Consider the following 17,368-nt stretch of genomic DNA (forward strand, 5'->3'; position numbering starts at 1 on the left):
ATCTATCGTCTCTTGCCGCCCTTCAGAGTATCTTTCTCAATGACCTCACCGACACCACCAAGCTCTTCCAACTGGTCCTCGGCAATTCTAACTTGTTCTCTTCTCTCCCAGAATCTGTCTTCGCAAAGATCAAACGCAGCCTTCTTCAAGTACTTACCTCTGGCATCTCTGTTACTAGAGATAGACCATTCAAGGAACTGAGCACCAGTACGGATATAGAAGGCCCGTAGGTTCTCAAATGGCTTGGGGTGGGGAAGCCATGGACGTTGATCAGGGAACTCTTCCTCCTCTTCCTCTTCTTCTTCCTCTTCCTCCTCTTCCTCTTCAGGCTCCTCTTCTTCATTCTCTGCTTCCTTTTCGTCTTCATCTTCCTCATCGTCTTCATCATCATCATCTTCTTCATCGTCAGAGCCAGCATACTGTTTCTCTAGCTCACTATGATCTTCCCAGTATACCTTCACACCATCAAGCTTGTTCAAATCAATGGAGTACATGGAGTCCAAGTTAAACTCCTGGTCGCCTCTTTCAAAAATACCACCAAAAATGTACAACGAATCGTCGGCCACACATGTGGTAGCATTGAAACGTGGATGAGGAAGCTGGTTGACAATGGGGAACTCCACCTTATCGTTCTCCAACTCCTCTCTTTCTTCTTGTTGCTTCAACTTCTCAATCTGAGAAACTTCATCCTTTTCTTCATCATCATCGTTCAAGTTTGCCTTGGCCAAAATGGAGTTCAAAATATCTTCCAAATCCTCATCTCTATTGGCCTTCTCCTTGACTGCCTCCTGCTTCTTCTTCTTTCTAGGCTTCAACGTCATGTTGTACCATCTATTGATCTCCACCTGGTACGATTGCAAGGTGTTATAAAACTGAGACTCAATCTTCTCCTCGCTCTCGTCATAGTCATAGACACCACCAAACATGATACCACGGTTCTTGTGGAACACCATTGAGCAGCCTACTCTTGGAGAAGGAGTGAAACCTTGTTTTCTTCTTCTTTCAAACCTAATACCCTTAGGATCAGCCTTCATCTTCACCAACCACGAATCTGTAAGCACCTTACCCTTCTGCACGCCCTTCTTGCCCTTGACTTTACAGTAACCACCGTAAATCACAGCACCTTCTGGATGGGGCACCATAGAGTGACCAGAACGAGCATCTGGGATAGGATGAGCTGGAGGAAACTCAGCCTGCGTCCATTTATGAGTGGTGATATCAAAAAGCCACATATCGTGAAGATAAGTTGTCAGAACACCCAAATCTCTAAACCCACCATGCAAAATAATGTAGTGTTTCCAAACCGACATTCTATGGCCCGATCTCGCCGAAGGGCCCTTCTTCTGGTCGAGTTTCTCCCACTCCTTCGTCTCAGCATCCAAAACCCAAGTATCACCATAATGGTAGAAGGTAGACTGTTTAGGAGACGAAAACTCACCACCAAACATCACCACAATGCCCGACGGATGGGCACACATCGCATGCGACGATCTGGGCAACGGCGAGTTCTTCGACGAGTACTTCCTCCACGTATTGTTATCAATCGTATAAGTGTAAAGCTCATTATAGAACCTAGCCATACCTCCCTCATTGGACTCACCGCCAAAAAGGATCAATTCCCTCTTTCCCTGTAAAGGACTGGCCACCATGGCCGGATTGAGTCTTTTACCAGGCCTATCAACGACATCCACCTTCACAGCAAGAAGCTCTTCTTGTTCTTTGGCGTACTGCTCCAAGATGGCATCGATGTCCTGGTCTTCCTCTTCTTCTTCGCCAGACTTCTTTGCCTGCTTTTTCTGTTTCAGCTCTGCCTTTTGGTTATTCTTCTTTTGCTTTTCAGCGGCACGGGCTTTTTTATCTTCCTTGGACTTTTTATCCTTTTTGGCCATTCTGTGAGTTTAGTAGGAACTGGTGGTTTTGGCGATGTCCATATCCAAATTTCGCACCTCCATTTCGCAGCCATTGAAGAAGAGAAGAGATGAAAGGAAGGCCCTAAAGGTCATAAATAGATATTTTTTTTCTTGTAATGAAGACTGTAAAGCCTCAAAATAACCCTTTGCTTTCAATTCCCTTATTATAGAAAACCCACTTCTACTCATCTACATCACTTTGCTGCTGTTATACTCATCATTTCTATCCCATGGGATCCCTATTGTACATTTCTAAACCGAAATCGTCTTCCAGACATTCAAACCGTCTCCACCGGTCGAAACCAAACAGCCTGGAATCTGCGAGTGCCATCTGACATCCTTGACGTGTCTTTGCCAGTGGACAAACAACAATTGTGGTGGAATGTCGTGCAACTCTTGTGCTTCTTTTCTTTGCTGGGAGATTTCTTCATCATCAGCTTCCACAGCCAAATCCCATAAGGTCACGGTGTTGTCTTCAGACGAAACAGCAATGATCGACTCGTCTAATGGGTTGAAGGAAATCGAGGTCACTGGGGCCTTGTGGAAGTCGTAGTGAGCAACTGGAGAAGGCTTGTCCTTACCGTTGAAGTTACGCAAATCCCAAACACCCCAGGTGCCGTCGTCGTGACCAGATGCTAGCAAATGCGAGATTTTCGTGCTCCATGAAATCACATTAACGTCGGTGTTGGACGCTTCCACGGAAATCACTGGCTTGTGCTTCTTGGATCTCGTATCCCAGATTCTCACATACCCGTCACAGCCACCAGTAGCGAAAACTGTGCTTTCGTTGGTGGACCACTGGATATCCTCAATGGAAGATTGAGATGCAAAGAATGGGGTTTTGTCGGTGACCCAGCTGGAGGTGGTTCTGTTGGTCAAGTGGATTCTACCCAGACAGTCACCCAGCAAAAGAGCACCGGTGTTTATAAGCGGAGACCAGTCCAAACCGTAGCCTTCGACGTTACCGTGGGCACGAATAGTGTGAATGGGTCTTTTGGCGCCCTTTGGAATCATGTAGCCAGGAGTATCAAACGCCTTATATTGCGACAGCAAGTCGTAGATCAGGACTTCACCGTTCTCTTGCAGAGCAGCCGTCAAGTACTCACCGGTCTGAGCAGCGTGTGGGGACACTCTGAGTCTATTGGTTGTGCTTTTGAGAGGAACAGTCTCTGAGATCATCACTGGGTCAGACTCCTCTTCGTCCTCGTCATCTTCATCCTCATCTTCAGGATCGTCCTTTACAAGGGTCTTCGCCAAAGACAGCAATTTCATAGTAATCAATTCGTTATCCTTAGCCTTCAGAGCCTGTGTAGCAGTTGCAAGGTACAACGAGGCAGGGTAAGTTCTTCTCTCGTTACCCAAAGAGTCAGGCAAAATGTCGATGGTCAAACATGGCCAAGGCATGTTCACGTTATGCAACATTTCGTAGACAGTAGGATCAGCTTCAAGCACTTCGTCTGGGCCAAGTGGCTTGGACCTGTGAGGTAAATAGATCTCTGGTTGCTGGTCCTGGCCCTCGTTCTGGGGTTGGTCTTGTTTGTCCAACTCCTCAATCTTTCTTGTTTCAGTCACATCTTCCATGCCATCTTCACCTTCAGAGTCAAGTTCAATAATCTCACCATCACTCTCAAAGTCATCTCCATAAGGATCTTCGTACTCTCCCATATCTATATCTTTTTCGGCGTCTGCGGCACCAGTGGCTGGAGGCACTTCTCCAAGAGCCAGCTTAGCGGCACCGCCAATTGAGACATCCACTTCGTCCTCGGCAGCTCTTTTAGGCATGTTTGGTGAAAAGCGTGAATACACTGGAAGTAAGAAAGATTCGATGCCTGCGATGAGGCCTGAAAAAACCGACCCAGGGTCACGTGCAAATATCACCAACTCCACACTTTTCCACCCCCGTCCCAAAATTATCCTTTTTTGATAGCAGAATTGAAATGAACATTGGAATTTAAACTTGACCTCTTCTCCATGGCATCTACTTCACTCCCTGTGCAGAGATACGTATCTTGCTCTCCATATTTTGCACCCATTCTATAAACGCGACATCAACAAGCCCATATACCCCAATCCACTACTTATGGAGAGAAAAGCGTTTCTAGACCAGGAGCCGCCTCCAGGCTACGTCGCTGGTGTGGGAAGAGGCGCCACCGGTTTCACTACAAGTGCCGATACCGGGCCGGTCCGGTTTGAGTCGAACTTTGGTACGGAAGGTGGACTACTAGATAGCTCTGAACATGGAGTGCTTTCGCTGAAGAAGCGTACAGATGAAGACGATGAAGCTGATGAGATCTATGAAGCTATAGAAAAGAGACTTGAAGGCCGCCGGAAACGGAAGGACAAGGAAGACGAGGATGAGTTGGACGTGGTGAAGATTGAGACTGGAACTGGCACTATCACTTCTGAGTTCCTGCTGCTCAAGTCCCAATTGGCACTGGTTTCGGCTCAGGAATGGGCTAGTCTTCCTGATGTTGGTGACTTGACTCGAAGAAATAAGCGCCAGAGGCTTCTAGAGCAACAGCTGCAGAGAACCTATGCTGCCCCAGATATGCTTATATCAGGTAGCGGAAGCGGGTTCAGGAACGACAATAAACAAGAAGAAGCGTCCAATGAAAATACAGAGTCTTTGATTGAGGAATTGGAGGCTGACGCTGCCCAAAGAGTGGATATCGAGAGAAGCAGAAAGATATTGGCCTCTCTACGGAAGACTGAACCCAACAAGGCAGACCTGTGGATCGCGTCTGCTCGTCTTGAGGAGCAAGCAAAGAACTTTGATCAGGCAAAGAAACTTATAGTGGAAGGGTGCAATCGAGTTCCTCATTCTGCGGAGGTATGGCTAGAAAGTATCAAGATCCATCGCAAGTCGAGTGAAAGCACGAAGTTGTGCAAGTTCATTATAAACGAGGCACTTCGACTCAATTCTGAATCTGAAGAGCTTTGGTTTCAGGCCGTGGACCTTGAGAACCCAGCTGATACTATTTCTCGACGGAAGATTCTCATGAAGGCCTTGGAGTTTCTACCGTCGAACCCTAAATTATGGAAGAGCCTTGTGGAGCTTGAATCTGACGATGAAGATGTTAAACGCATACTTCTGAAAGCAACACAGTTGTGTCCAGATGACTGGGAGCTATGGCTTGGGCTACTTCGATTGTCTAGCTACGCTGATAGTAAGAAGGTGCTTAATTCTGCCAGGAAGCAATTGCCCAAGAATCCACATGTCTGGGTCACGGCGCTTAAGCTAGAGGAACGTGAAAATGATAAAGTAGGTGAAGAAAAGCTTTCTAAAATGCTCTCCAAGGGTTTTCAAGAGCTAGAGAAGCATGACTTCTCCCACGATAACGATTTTTGGTTGGAAGAGGCAGCCAAATCTGAAGATGAAGGTTTCCCAAGCACGGCAAAAGTCATTGTGGAAAACACATACTCTCTTATTCCTCAAGACGACAGCAGAATCACAGAGTTGTTCAAGATTGCAGACAAACTCGCCAAAGCGTCAGCCTCTAAATGTGCCATCCACGCTTATGACCTTCTTACCAAAGAGTATCCGAACAACATCAGTTGCTGGACACGATTGTTCAGATCGCTTAAAGAAGGTAACTTTGCAAAACCCAAGCAGTTCTACCTGTTTTATGAGAAAGCAACTCATGCGAATTCAACCGTTGAGGTTCTTCATTTGATGTACGCCAAATACGCCTGGGTTGACTGCTCTGATATACCTAAAGCCAGAGACATCCTTGAAAGGGCAGCCTTGGAGTTCCCAAGGAGTGAAAAGGTCCATTTGGCAAGATTCAAGTTCGAAGTCCAAACTTCCTCCTACAAAAGCGCATTTGATTATGCCAAAGGTACTTTGGATAAAGCACCAGACTTGTCCCCAAAGCTTTGGTACAAATACATTCATTTACTAAGGTTCTGTCAGTTCAAAAAATTGGACTTCACACAGAACGTATCTATACTTGGGACATGCGATGAAGCATTATCTAACTTTCCTGAAAACCCAAAGCTCTATCTACAAAAAGCACAGGTTCTCGAAGACGCTGAAGAGTTGCGCCCAGCTCGTGAAGTTTTATCTATTGGATCTCGGAAATGTACCACGTCTGTTCACATTTGGATCAATCTTGCGAAGGTAGATACCAAGATGGGTGCGCTGTCACGGGCCAGGTCACTTTTAGATACGGCAATTCTTGAAAACCCGAAAAGTCCTCTATTATGGTCCGCCAAAATCCAGCTCGAGTTGGAACAAAAGGACATCATAACGGCTAGACAACTTATTAATCGTGCTCGTCAACAGTTCCCGTCGTCGCCAGAGATATGGCTTCATCATTTGACCATGATACCTAAAATGTCTCATAGGAAGAATGCTTTTCTCGATGCCCTTAAGCAAACCAGTAACGCATCTGAAATTTTATTGGGAATCGGTGTTTTCTTCTGGATTGACGGACAATTTGCAAAAGCAAAAGCGTGGTTCGATAGAGCACTCAATGCTGACAAGTTGAATGGTGATGCTTGGGGTTGGGCATACTGTTTTTTGGAAAAGCAAGGCAATGAAGCCGACAGGAAAAAGCTTATCGGTGAATTATCTCAGCATTTTGAACTGATCAACAAGGGCGACAAATGGACCCAGACAGTCAAAGATCCTCGAAATTTGGACAAGCGACCTGGAGAAATTCTCCAACTTGTTTCAACTGCCTTGCTTAGTACTTCCGTGGCTAAGTAATACATTAATGCATATCCGCTCATTGAGCAGTAACACTTTTGTTTTGGTAGAGCCGAAGATTCAAGGCACTTAAGAAGCACGGTATCAGATCCTTTTCGTTGACCCATTGGGTGACTAATTCGGAACAAAGGTTTCTGAAATCATATGTTCCATGTGCCTTAAGGTCCTTCGTATGAACGTCCAACGTCAAATAGCAGGCCTCGGATTCTTTTCCATTCCTCGAATGGAATTTCGAGAAGAGCTTCATTTTCGAGCACAAGTCATTAGGATTCATTGGACTGGGGACAAATTCAATCGAATAACCAAAGAACTTGGAAACCAATGACATGATCTTTTTACTCTTGTCGGCGTAGACGCTAGTTAATCGACTGATCTTCTTATTGAGTTGATCAATCTTGGTTTGAAGATTCTCCTTGTCATTCTCTTGTCTGGCAAAGATGGCTCTGGGGACGGTTGAAACATCATTGTTGTTCACATACTTGGTAATCAAAGCTTCGTTTTCCTGGCGAAGAAGGTCAAGAGTCTCCTGCTTCACGAGCTGATCCTTGTTGAATGGATTCCTTCTGAGTTCTAGAATATGTGTTGTGTGCTGTGTAGCATTATCGTAAGCGTCTAGCTTATTCTTGAGAATGGCGACCTCATCTCGGAGACCTTTGATCTTAGACAAAAGTTCAATGTTTTCATTTCGGAGAGTCTTGGTGTTGAAGACATGGGTATCATCCTCAAGTATTCTTGGTCTTTTCGTCGGAGCCAAAGGCAAGGCAGTGGTGCCGTTCTTCTGTTGACGTAAGTTCTCGATTTCATGCTTGTAGTCGTCAACCAACTTTTCCAAGCTAGACAAGTATTGGTTCGTTGCCTTGCTCTTGGAAGAGTCTTGATCGCCTGAGCCAGACAAAGCGGCATCTCCTTGCTGCTTGCGTAACAATGCCGCATCAAGCTCCTTGACAGACTTTCTGAGGAACTCAATCTCTCGAGTATTAAGAACCTTGGTCTTTTGAAGCTCTTTGAGGTCGTTCTGGGATTTTTGAAGCTCGATTTTTAATCTTTGGTTTTCAGGTTCGAGCTCTTGCTCTAGTTTGGCTATAAGCTGTTCTCCCGATTGGGTAAGTTCGGTGATAGATACTTGGGCCTGATTAAGTTTATCGTAAAGTACCAAGTTTTTGTTCTGAAGGGCTCTGTAGTCCTGTAGAAGGGTTGAAACTTTAGAATCCTGACTTTCTTGATCCTCGCTATCTGCTCCCTCGACATTTTGGGCAAGAAAACCAAAATATTCATCAAACTTCGCCTTGATTTCAAGACGTCCGATCTCCAGCTGAGCTGCTTTACGTTCAGCACTCTCCAATTGTTCGGCCTTCTTCGACAATGACGCACATTTTTGTTTCAAAAGCTCAACGCTCGTTTTATGCTGAAGTAGTTGGTCGACCTTGGACTGGAGCTGGCTATTGGTCAGCTGAAGAGCCGTATACCTCAATCGTAGGTCCTCTGCGGTCTTAATAGCAGATCCATTCTCAGACTGGCTCTTTGCGAGCTTAAGTCTTTCTAAAATATCATCATTCAATTGAGACAAACGCTGAATCTCCTTCTCAAGCACCTTTACCTGGTCTCTATACTGATCGTTGGCGGAAAGCTCTCGATTGAGGTCTGCTCTTAGGTGCTCACACTTTGCAGAAACACTATTATACAGCCTTTCAAGGCGGTCGAGCTGCTGTTTCAACGACCTATTCTCCTTCTTCAATGCCGAAGACTCTGCAACTGTGTCTGACGAAGTCTTGCCAGCAATATCCTTCTGGTTCTGCAACTTGCTCTGCAACTCTTTCCGCTGATTAAACACATAGTCGAAATTGCTCTGGAGAGCCGCCAACTCTTCGTTCTTTCTGGCAAGAAGGTCCTCGTACCGTTTCTTCAGAGAGTCGTTACTCTGCTCAAGCAAGCGTTTTTCCGTCCGAAGGGTGGAGTTTTCATATTCCAACTTGGAAACCCGTTCCTGTAAGTCTCTTCTATTATCAGACGACCTGAGCTCCACAAATGGAGACAGGCTGCGTTGGGACATGGCAGTGAGGCTTGATGGTGGAGGTGATGTTTTGGTTGAAATACTATGTATATGTCGCGCACACTGTAGAGCTCATAGTTAAGAAGAAACAACCCCAGATACTCAGCAATATGCGTTATGCCAGGGCATAGAAAACAAGAAAAAAACAATTGGTGTTACTAGTGGATGCTCAGAGAGCACCTAAATGTCTGGATTGAGGCTATTCGGGTTGGAATGCTGGAATGGCTGGGAGGCTACAGATCTCTAGCTGAAACTCCTTGGATGAGTATGTACATTGGGGATTTTTGGTTCCTTGCTCTGGTCGTGGCTTGAGGCTATTGGGAAGCTGAGGTTGTTGTCTAACTATACTTCAAATAATACCTGATGGCAACTGATCGTGTTGAACACGAGGCTTGTTCAGTATACTTGTCAAAGTTATAGGTTCACTTAGAGTGAATTCGAGACATCTGAGTTCAAATGCACCGTGGAAGCAGCACGTAAAGCACGTGGGCCGAGGTCAAATTGTTAGGGAGAAGCAATGTGTTCAAGGTATGTGTCTTGCTGTATCTAGAAGGCTTCAGGACATTCCTTAAGGGTATACAATATTGCTTAATGGGCCATAGTGCCCTGTGCGAGTGCTGCTACCCAGGCAATGGCCACTACACTCTAGAACAAGCTTTAGCTGATGGTTACCTTTCAAGTTAGCTTGGCGGTCATCTCAAAGTTCCAACGCTAGATGTTATCAGACCGAGAATGATCGATTCCGACCTATGGGCGCTTGTCTAATTTTTGATTTTATTCAATGAGAGTGTCCCGTGGTGGCTCTTACTTGTTTAGTCGAAATGAGGCTTCAATGCATGAAATTGCTTCGTTTTCAGCGCTATACTTTCCTTATTCACGATCTTGCAATTTGGTGACCTTCCTGTGGTGGCAACCACAGAAATAGCAACTTTAAGACGCCAGCTCGATTTTACTTCATTCAAAGAACACTCAAATCTTTATATAAAATGGGAACTCGCCATAGTCGTCGTTATATTCTTCAAAGCGATGATAATAGGAAATTTCGCTTTTCGTGGGATACATTGTTGGAAGCGGGAGTATTAAAAGAGAGTTATTTGGGCCATAACACTCTAGCTTATTCAGCTAGAAATGGAACAAAGTCGGTCACAGAGGTTCTCTTGAACCACAAGCCACCTCCCATTCAACACTATACGGTACGTGATCTCAAGGGCTTGCACAATGCAGATGACTCGAAGCCAGAATACCAATATTTTCCTGTCCAAGGATTCAATCTCGTGTACATGGTAATACCAGAATGCTACATCCAACTTAGGGATAATCATTATACCCCGGAAAGAAAGCGGCCATTTGCTGGCTGTATGTTCTATTCCGCGCTTAGTAAGGTCCTGGTGCAAGTCGCCTGGTCTGGCTTTCACCTCGAACGTGATAAGCTAAGAAGTAAAGAAAGCAGACATAAAAGCGATGATGACTGGAACCTTCAATCAAATTTCCAAGATTTAGGTTGGTTTCAAACCAAGGGTCGTGATAGGATAGTTCTACCAGGGATGAAACTTTCGGAATTTGTTATATTAAAGTTGCTCCTGAGCGAAAAATTACCACCGAAGTTGGTATTGACGAACGTAAAAATCGATCTTTATCAATGCTTGACTACCCACAATAGGAGTGACCGTCCTGACGTTGACAGATTTAGGGTCCACACGATCCATAACGGCATATATGAGGAGTTATTACATTTTGAGACGCCAGCCAGTGCAAAAGATTATGGTGGCATACTAAGCACACCCGAAGCGCTCGTTAACTGTTCCTTACCTCGAGTGCCTCCCACCTATACTTCAGGCTCGTGCACAAGAACGTATTCCTTGAGGATTTCCCTTGACGTTCAGGAGGCTTCGAGGAGAAGAAAATTGACCACAATGCTTGATTTTGAAGTTGCGGTAGAGTTTTGTGATGAGGCCGAACCGATGCAGTGTCCGCCGTCTTATTCATTTGAAAGCCCAACTGAATTGGTGTCAGAAGAAACAGATGTCTCTTGGAGGTCGGTCTGCTTATTACTGGGAATAAAACTTCTTCCAATAAGAGGTTATATAATTGGCACAATAGTCTATGATGAAATGTGCAAAAGCTTGTATGACCCTCAAGAGGTTTTTGATCGTGTTTTGAAGAGGCCTTTTCTACGTGATTGCCATCTCGTTTGGGAGGGCTTTGAGGTAATATCGTTGGTAACAGATGATACAGTCGTCACAATCACAACCATTATGTGGGATATACTGCCGTTTGCGTGGAATCATTGTTATATCGATATCGTATCGAAATTTAAGGCCATTGTGATGCGAGATAGTTTGAACCAGCTTCCATCGGTATGCTTACGTGATGATATTGTAATAGTACCAAGGATTGTTGGACCTGGAGATGCTGTGATATCTACGGAACCGCGTCATGACTGTTTAACAGCGGGGTTGTTTTTGTTGCGGAAATCGAAGCTATACCGTGTTACTGATGAATTCTACCGCCTTTATTCTGAACGTCACTTGCACCTAGATACCGTGTTTCCTACTTCCGAGTGTCGCGAAACTCGTTTTGAACAGTATAGGCTTGATATACGCTTTATCGAGCCCACTAGTTTCCTCCAGAATAAAGGAGAATTTTATATCACTCCAGGGATGCCTATCTCAAGTTTTATGGAGCTTAGCATTGTCATCAATCATATTTGGGCAGCGATGGAAGAAGTCAGTATTATCCTGTTAGAAACATGGATAGAAGACCACTATACAATTTATTACAAGGACTCACTCGTTGCATCTGACACATCAACAGCGACGTATAGCGTTGATATCATCAAAGGGAATTACTTGTTACATGATCAGGAGAATAGTAAGTATTGTTTTGCGATCTACCCCATTCCTTGCGATCTTTTGGGCTCCAGGATTCCCCAGTTAGAGCATTCATTCTTTTCAGAGAATCTTGACAGGCACTACAATTTGAGTTTTCGAATCGAGCTAATTCGTAACGGCAAAAGAGAAATCCTTCATGCTTCCCATGCGATTTTGGTTGCCCTCGATGAACGTGACTATTTGGGCCTCACGTCAAAAGGGAGGTCTATTTCGCCTTCATGGAGATTTTAGTCTTAATCAGCTTTGTTTACAACGATCCAAGAGGCGCCTATTTTGACAAAACACCAGCAGACATACCAGCAGACATGCCTCCTTCCATCGATTTTACTAAACACGGCTGTGTGGGTGCAAACAAGAACAAAGCTTTTATGTATTTTACTCCATATGGACCTGTGGAGTCGAATGCTATTTGAGATCAGGAGCTGTATTTGACATCATCACCTGTGGTACCACTCTGTGGTATAACTGCCAACGGCGTTTAAAGCCCTGATGAGGTACCCAATAGACAAAGTTGAGAACTGAATGACGAAGAACGAAAGGAAAAACAAGACAAGCTCTTCCGTTGCAGTCCTTGATGATGGTCTTGGAAGGTTCCAATAGTAGCGTACACCACTGGTAGCGACTGCAGTTACCAAGACCACTACAATGGCCCACTAAAACTCCTGCGCTCCGTCAGTCGAAGTAAACTGGTCATTGCCGAGTCTAATTGATCTGCTCCTTGAATACTGGCACATTCAGACCTTGAGATGGAGCGTTTGAAATTCGTGATGCGATTAAAGACATCAACTCTTGATTTACAACTAGTAATCGCTGCAAGTATACTCTCATTCACAACCTAGAGGAGCTCCTTGGTGTTCAATGCTTCATATTGGACTCGGTAACGAATAAGTAAGGATGGCTGTACAGATGGCGAGTAGTACAAGGCTTAAAAAGCCGTGCCATTCAGGCTGTTCCTCCTCTTTTATTATAAGAAGCAGTGATATGATGTTGTCAAACGACCTCTTGACTTTCCAGAACCCTTTCCAACGTCCCCGTGACGTGTCTAGTGTTCCGATAACTAGAAGCAAATCTTCTTCGTAATTCTGTTCCGTGATGTTTTCTGTCAAGGAAAGCATATCGCTGAATTCAAGCAAGAATTGATCGTAGTGGGAAGTGTTATGGTAGTGCTGCGCAGTATCCATGGAATCTCTGAAGTCGTCGATAAGCTTTTGGGGCACATGAGCTTTCTTCAACACTTCCTCAAACTTCAGAATACATTTCCCCATAGCGGCTTGCTCGTTTTCCCACGGTGAGGGTTGGATTCTTCTCAATTGACCTTCAGCCCGCTCAATGCTTCTTGTCATCTCTGTTTTGCCGTTCCATGGCTGTTCTCGAAGAAACCCGACAAACTCTTTAAGTCGATCCGCTGCTAGGTTACGGCGATCATCTGGAATAAATTCATAGGATGTGATATCCCGATTGATCTTTTGAATCTCCTCGACCAATATTTCGGTGACTTGAAGGTCGTTTTTATCCTCCATATTCTGAAAGGCATCTTCTATACTCTCAATGCACCTTGGGGTGACTTCCATCGCAATTAAATGGTCCTTGAACCCCTTGACCGTTAAAAAGCTATCGATTTGACCTTCCTGGAGTCCCCTTTCTCTTCCGTAATTTCCCCTTCTGTCTTCTAAGTTTTGAAAATGATCAAGGAGTATTTCAAAATTTGCAGTCAATATGTCACAATTGGGATCTATGACTTCTTGAATGGACTTGATCCATGGGAAAGCGAACAAAGCCCGGTAATCCATGGGCTCTGCAACCTCTGTGAGGCTATCATTGGCTTCGCTTAGGAAATTGCAAAGCGTCTCTAAGTCGGGGCTTCCAGCGTCAGGCTTGTGACTTATCAAATAATGACAGATATTAGAGACCACAGTATGGGGGGCATTCTTGGACAAGAGGATGTTCTCGAAACTTTTAACATGGCCCATATATCTATAGGTATAAGGATGGGCACTCATCGTGGAAGATTTGGGCTTTTCTTAACTTGTGGTATCAAGGTGGGACTTTGTAATTTGCAACCAAAGGGTACTTCGCGAGTATAACGAAATAACGCCAGCTGAAGCATTGAGAGACGTTTAATGGCTTCTGGGACCTGTCTTAGTAGCCCGCTTACTCGGACCACACTATCTATTATGAACGACAGAATGCTTAGCTCGAATAGTTGCAAGAAATGGCTGCAAAAATGCGTTAAAGCTGTACGAACATTAGATGCTAGGTTGTCGCTAGACGAAAGCTACATCGCTATGCTCAGTAAAGGTTGCCAACCTAGTCTTTCTCTATGAATGGTGATAGAATCTTAATCTCGTGGCCTGGTTGGCGGAGCTGTGGTGGTGGTGGTCGCTCGCCTACCTTAACTTATCAGGTCTGACGAAACTACCCCTGGACCCAATTGAGTCTCCAGAACATCATTTGGTAATCAATTGAGTGATTATATCTTTCTGTATGTTTGGTAGAATCTTTGACCCTTTTGCAAATGATAGGTTTAAGGCATGCCACACTCTAGAACGGTTCCACGGATAGCTGGCCTTTACTCTCATACCAAGTCTCCAGAGTGCCTAAAGCTAACATATAATACTGTGGTAATACAAAGAGCTTCAAGTAACTCATAAAATGACGGATGCCCCGCGGAAATTCCAGAACAGCTTGTCGAGCCTCACTGGGAAGGTCAAGTTAAGGAAATGGTTCCACGAGTTGAATGAAAAGGGTTTATATTACCAAACACTAGGAAACTTACTTATGACTAGCTACTAACTCAAAACATACAATTGGACGTGAAGCAATCGACTCGTGGTTATCATGTCTACCTCACGCTTCTTGATGTGTAGTAATATCTGCAGTAACATAAACATCACCAGATCAAAAGAGATGGTGGATTCCATGACTAGAGAAAATGGCAAGTATAAAGTATAATGAAACAGAGACTCTTCGTAATTATATCCTAATGAAACTAAAATCTAGTCTTTTTGGGGAATGTAGAGGCACTAGGGCTGTAGTTAGATAGAGGTTCCAGCTCAAGCGTAATCGCACATAGAGAGCTTTCACATTTAGCTTCAATAAGAAAATTTGCCAAAGTCCATTACTAGGCGTCTTATCATCCCTGGATGATGCCATTCTGGAAATGCTTCAGCCGAAGGTCTCAGTTTCCAGACTCTTTCCTCATACCAACCAATGTGCAAAAACGTCTATTGAAAAGGCACCTGAACTATCCACCACAACCATGCTGTCCATAGTATTCAGAAAAACGTCCCCAAATAAACCTTCCCCTTATTTGTTCTGTCCACTTCATCTGACCTTCTGGAGGTGCTTAACCGGGGTGGCTGCGAATCTGGTGGTGCCACAATACTTCCAATCGCCAGCGCACAATCTGTCTTTTTGGTAAAACTGGACAAATCATCAACTGAATAAGTGCCGGCTGATTCACTTTGATCCCGAAAAATCACACCTTACCTTGGAAACATCCACAGTGAATGGTAGCCCACACAGAGGGCCACACCAAGAGCCTTACTTACACCCGTGCACCACGACTTCAATATGAAACCGATCCAAGATTCTGAACCCTCTCACATAACCATGTCTAAAGTGTATGTAATTCCCCCACCACAAACATCGTCTTTTCCAAAACTAACACACAGTCCCAGAAACTTCAAGCTCCTAGAGGAGTTGGAGAAAGGTGAAAAGGGTTTGGGTGCCCAGTCCATCTCGTACGGTTTGACCAACCAGGACGATATCACCATGACCCACTGGAACGGTACCATCTTGGGTCCTCCTCACTCCACGCACGAAAACAGAATCTATTCCTTGAGCATTGTCTGTGGCGACAATTACCCAGACCAGCCCCCGGATGTGACGTTTGTTTCGAAGATCAACCTTCCCTGTGTCAATGCGGAGGGAAAGATCATAGCGGCAGAGTTTGACACTTTGAAGAACTGGAAGCGTTCGTACACTATGGAGACCATTCTTTTAGAGTTGCGTAAGGCCATGGCTCTGGCTAACAACAAGAAGCTCCCTCAGCCGGCCGAGGGCTCCACCTACTGAGTCCGCATAATCATTTTCTATAGTAATGTCATTATCGTATCAAGAATCGTGCTATTTTTTTGGGGGTTTGCAACGCAGCTACTCTCCGTATTCTTGTAGCCATTTGTACGTTTCCTTCTCTGCAGCTAGAAACTTTTCAATATCTGGTCCGTACTTCTTACCTCGACTATCGTTGGTTTTGGCGTCTGTGATTTCGATATTTACCCATCTTTCTAGGTGCTGCTTCTTTCCATTCACCGTTCTTACTTCAGGTATTAGGCACCGCTGGAAGACTCGTTTGAATGGTACGCATATATACTCCAACCCTTCATTGAGGATCTTGTATGTGCATTCGTTCTGGGTGAGCAGTTTTAAATGGCATTGGTACTTTTCTGGATTGCTTAGCTGCTCTGCAAATTGGTGCTGTACATCTGCCCGGGTGAAAACAGGTACTGGCGGTGACATCCTGATTAGATATGTGTAAGTAGATGGATTGATCCATATAGAGAGTATAGCTGGTGCACGGGTGTATTTCCACCTCCAGTTCCCTACAACTGATACTACAACCCTATGGTGTTAGTTGGCGGTGATGTAAGGATTCCAGTGGCTCCTTGATTTCATATCTACACAGATGTTGTTGTAACTTGAAAGCCAGATTGAACTATACGGGTGGCGGCGTCAATCTATAGACCGTGAAGAAGCAGTAACTCGACCAATTTAATCAGTCTTGTTCCTGGCAGCCTTCTTCAAGGCTCTGGTACGAATGCTCTTGTGCATTCCGAAGTTCAACTTGTTGGCGAGACTCGAGTAGACACCAACAGTGTTCTCAATACCAAAGTGCATCAAAGCGTGGGTCCAGAATGGAGTAGAAGTAGCAAATCTCTCCTGAGCACCGCCACGACGACCAACACTGCCCAAAGCAGACTTGACAAAGGCTTTTGGATTTGGAATGGTTGCACTAGCTCTTCTGATCTTGGACATGGCAGAGGTCACCAAGTAAGACACAACAAGCTCAACATCGACACCCTGAGGCTTCAATTCACCAGCCAAAGCAGCAGACCACTGTTGCAAGAAAGCCTTGGAGCCAGAGTAGGTAGCCAAGTAAGGAGTAGGCAACAAACCACCGAAAGAACCCATGGTAAGGATAAGACCCCTGGAGGACTTGTCAGCAACAGTGTTGGTGATGATTGGAGCAACAATTTGGGTGATCTTCAAAGTGACGGTATTGTTCAAGGTAATGATATCGACCAATTCCTTCTCTTCAGTTTCCAAGAATGGCACTGGGATCGAGTGGGACTGACCAACATTGTTAATCAAAACAGTGACTGGCAAGCCGGAAAGAGTTTCACGGAGAGCCTCGTAGTTCTTTGGAGCATCAGTCGAAGCGTCAAAGGCCACGAACTTAGCCTCAACGCGGTACTTGTTGGTGATCTCATCAGCAAGAGTCTGCAACTTACTGGCAGTTCTAGAAACCAACACAACATTGAGGCCCTTAGCAGCAAGCTGGAGAGAGTATTCCTTACCAATTCCATCAGAAGCACCAGTAATAACAGCCCATTTGCCCTTTTTGGCACCGTACTTACCAAAGTCAGTAGCTGGGAACACGAAAATGTCAGCTAACAAAGCACCAAGAGACAACGTCAAGTTGGTGATTTTATAGATACCCGTGAAAAGAGCAGCAAACAAAAAGGCCTGGAGGACCCTGGAGTCCGAGGCAGACTCGATGAATTCCTGAATTGACATGGTGGAT

General features: G+C 44.8%; 8 protein-coding genes across 8 annotated transcripts; 3 read left to right on the forward strand and 5 right to left on the reverse strand. All coding sequences in view use genetic code 12, as the record gives it.

The window, feature by feature from the left end:
- Positions 1 to 2: 2 nt before the first annotated feature.
- On the reverse strand, positions 3 to 1,889 carry CXQ85_005002 (uncharacterized protein; the record flags this gene model as incomplete). Its single annotated transcript, XM_025488606.1, has 1 exon — positions 3 to 1,889. The coding sequence occupies one exon, from the start codon at positions 1,887 to 1,889 to the stop codon at positions 3 to 5; it is 1,887 nt and encodes a 628-aa protein (XP_025343373.1).
- A 273-nt stretch (positions 1,890 to 2,162) lies between these two features.
- Positions 2,163 to 3,692, reverse strand: CXQ85_005003 (ribosome biosynthesis protein; the record flags this gene model as incomplete). The annotated part of the gene is made up of 1 exon (XM_025488607.1): positions 2,163 to 3,692. The coding sequence occupies one exon, from the start codon at positions 3,690 to 3,692 to the stop codon at positions 2,163 to 2,165; it is 1,530 nt and encodes a 509-aa protein (XP_025343374.1).
- Positions 3,693 to 3,990: 298 nt separating this feature from the next.
- Positions 3,991 to 6,617, forward strand: CXQ85_005004 (U4/U6-U5 snRNP complex subunit; the record flags this gene model as incomplete). The annotated part of the gene is made up of 2 exons (XM_025488608.1): positions 3,991 to 6,582; positions 6,603 to 6,617. 2 exons carry the CDS (start codon positions 3,991 to 3,993, stop codon positions 6,615 to 6,617), a joined length of 2,607 nt encoding a protein of 868 aa, XP_025343375.1.
- Positions 6,618 to 6,640: 23 nt separating this feature from the next.
- On the reverse strand, positions 6,641 to 8,671 carry CXQ85_005005 (coiled-coil domain-containing protein; the record flags this gene model as incomplete). Its single annotated transcript, XM_025488609.1, has 1 exon — positions 6,641 to 8,671. One exon carries the CDS (start codon positions 8,669 to 8,671, stop codon positions 6,641 to 6,643), a length of 2,031 nt encoding a protein of 676 aa, XP_025343376.1.
- A 2,255-nt stretch (positions 8,672 to 10,926) lies between these two features.
- Positions 10,927 to 11,793, forward strand: CXQ85_005006 (uncharacterized protein; the record flags this gene model as incomplete). Its single annotated transcript, XM_025488610.1, has 1 exon — positions 10,927 to 11,793. One exon carries the CDS (start codon positions 10,927 to 10,929, stop codon positions 11,791 to 11,793), a length of 867 nt encoding a protein of 288 aa, XP_025343377.1.
- A 471-nt stretch (positions 11,794 to 12,264) lies between these two features.
- CXQ85_005007 (uncharacterized protein) lies at positions 12,265 to 13,562 on the reverse strand (the record flags this gene model as incomplete). Its single annotated transcript, XM_025488611.1, has 2 exons — positions 12,265 to 12,348; positions 12,621 to 13,562. The coding sequence occupies 2 exons, from the start codon at positions 13,560 to 13,562 to the stop codon at positions 12,265 to 12,267; spliced, it is 1,026 nt and encodes a 341-aa protein (XP_025343378.1).
- Positions 13,563 to 15,174: 1,612 nt separating this feature from the next.
- Positions 15,175 to 15,639, forward strand: CXQ85_005008 (E2 ubiquitin-conjugating protein; the record flags this gene model as incomplete). Its single annotated transcript, XM_025488612.1, has 2 exons — positions 15,175 to 15,185; positions 15,243 to 15,639. The coding sequence occupies 2 exons, from the start codon at positions 15,175 to 15,177 to the stop codon at positions 15,637 to 15,639; spliced, it is 408 nt and encodes a 135-aa protein (XP_025343379.1).
- A 696-nt stretch (positions 15,640 to 16,335) lies between these two features.
- Positions 16,336 to 17,361, reverse strand: CXQ85_005009 (ketoreductase; the record flags this gene model as incomplete). Its single annotated transcript, XM_025488613.1, has 1 exon — positions 16,336 to 17,361. The coding sequence occupies one exon, from the start codon at positions 17,359 to 17,361 to the stop codon at positions 16,336 to 16,338; it is 1,026 nt and encodes a 341-aa protein (XP_025343380.1).
- Positions 17,362 to 17,368: the final 7 nt, after the last annotated feature.

The sequence above is a fragment of the Candidozyma haemuli genome (genome assembly GCF_002926055.2).
Source record: "Candidozyma haemuli strain B11899 chromosome Unknown I_2014730914, whole genome shotgun sequence".
Lineage (NCBI taxonomy): Eukaryota > Fungi > Ascomycota > Pichiomycetes > Serinales > Metschnikowiaceae > Candidozyma > Candidozyma haemuli.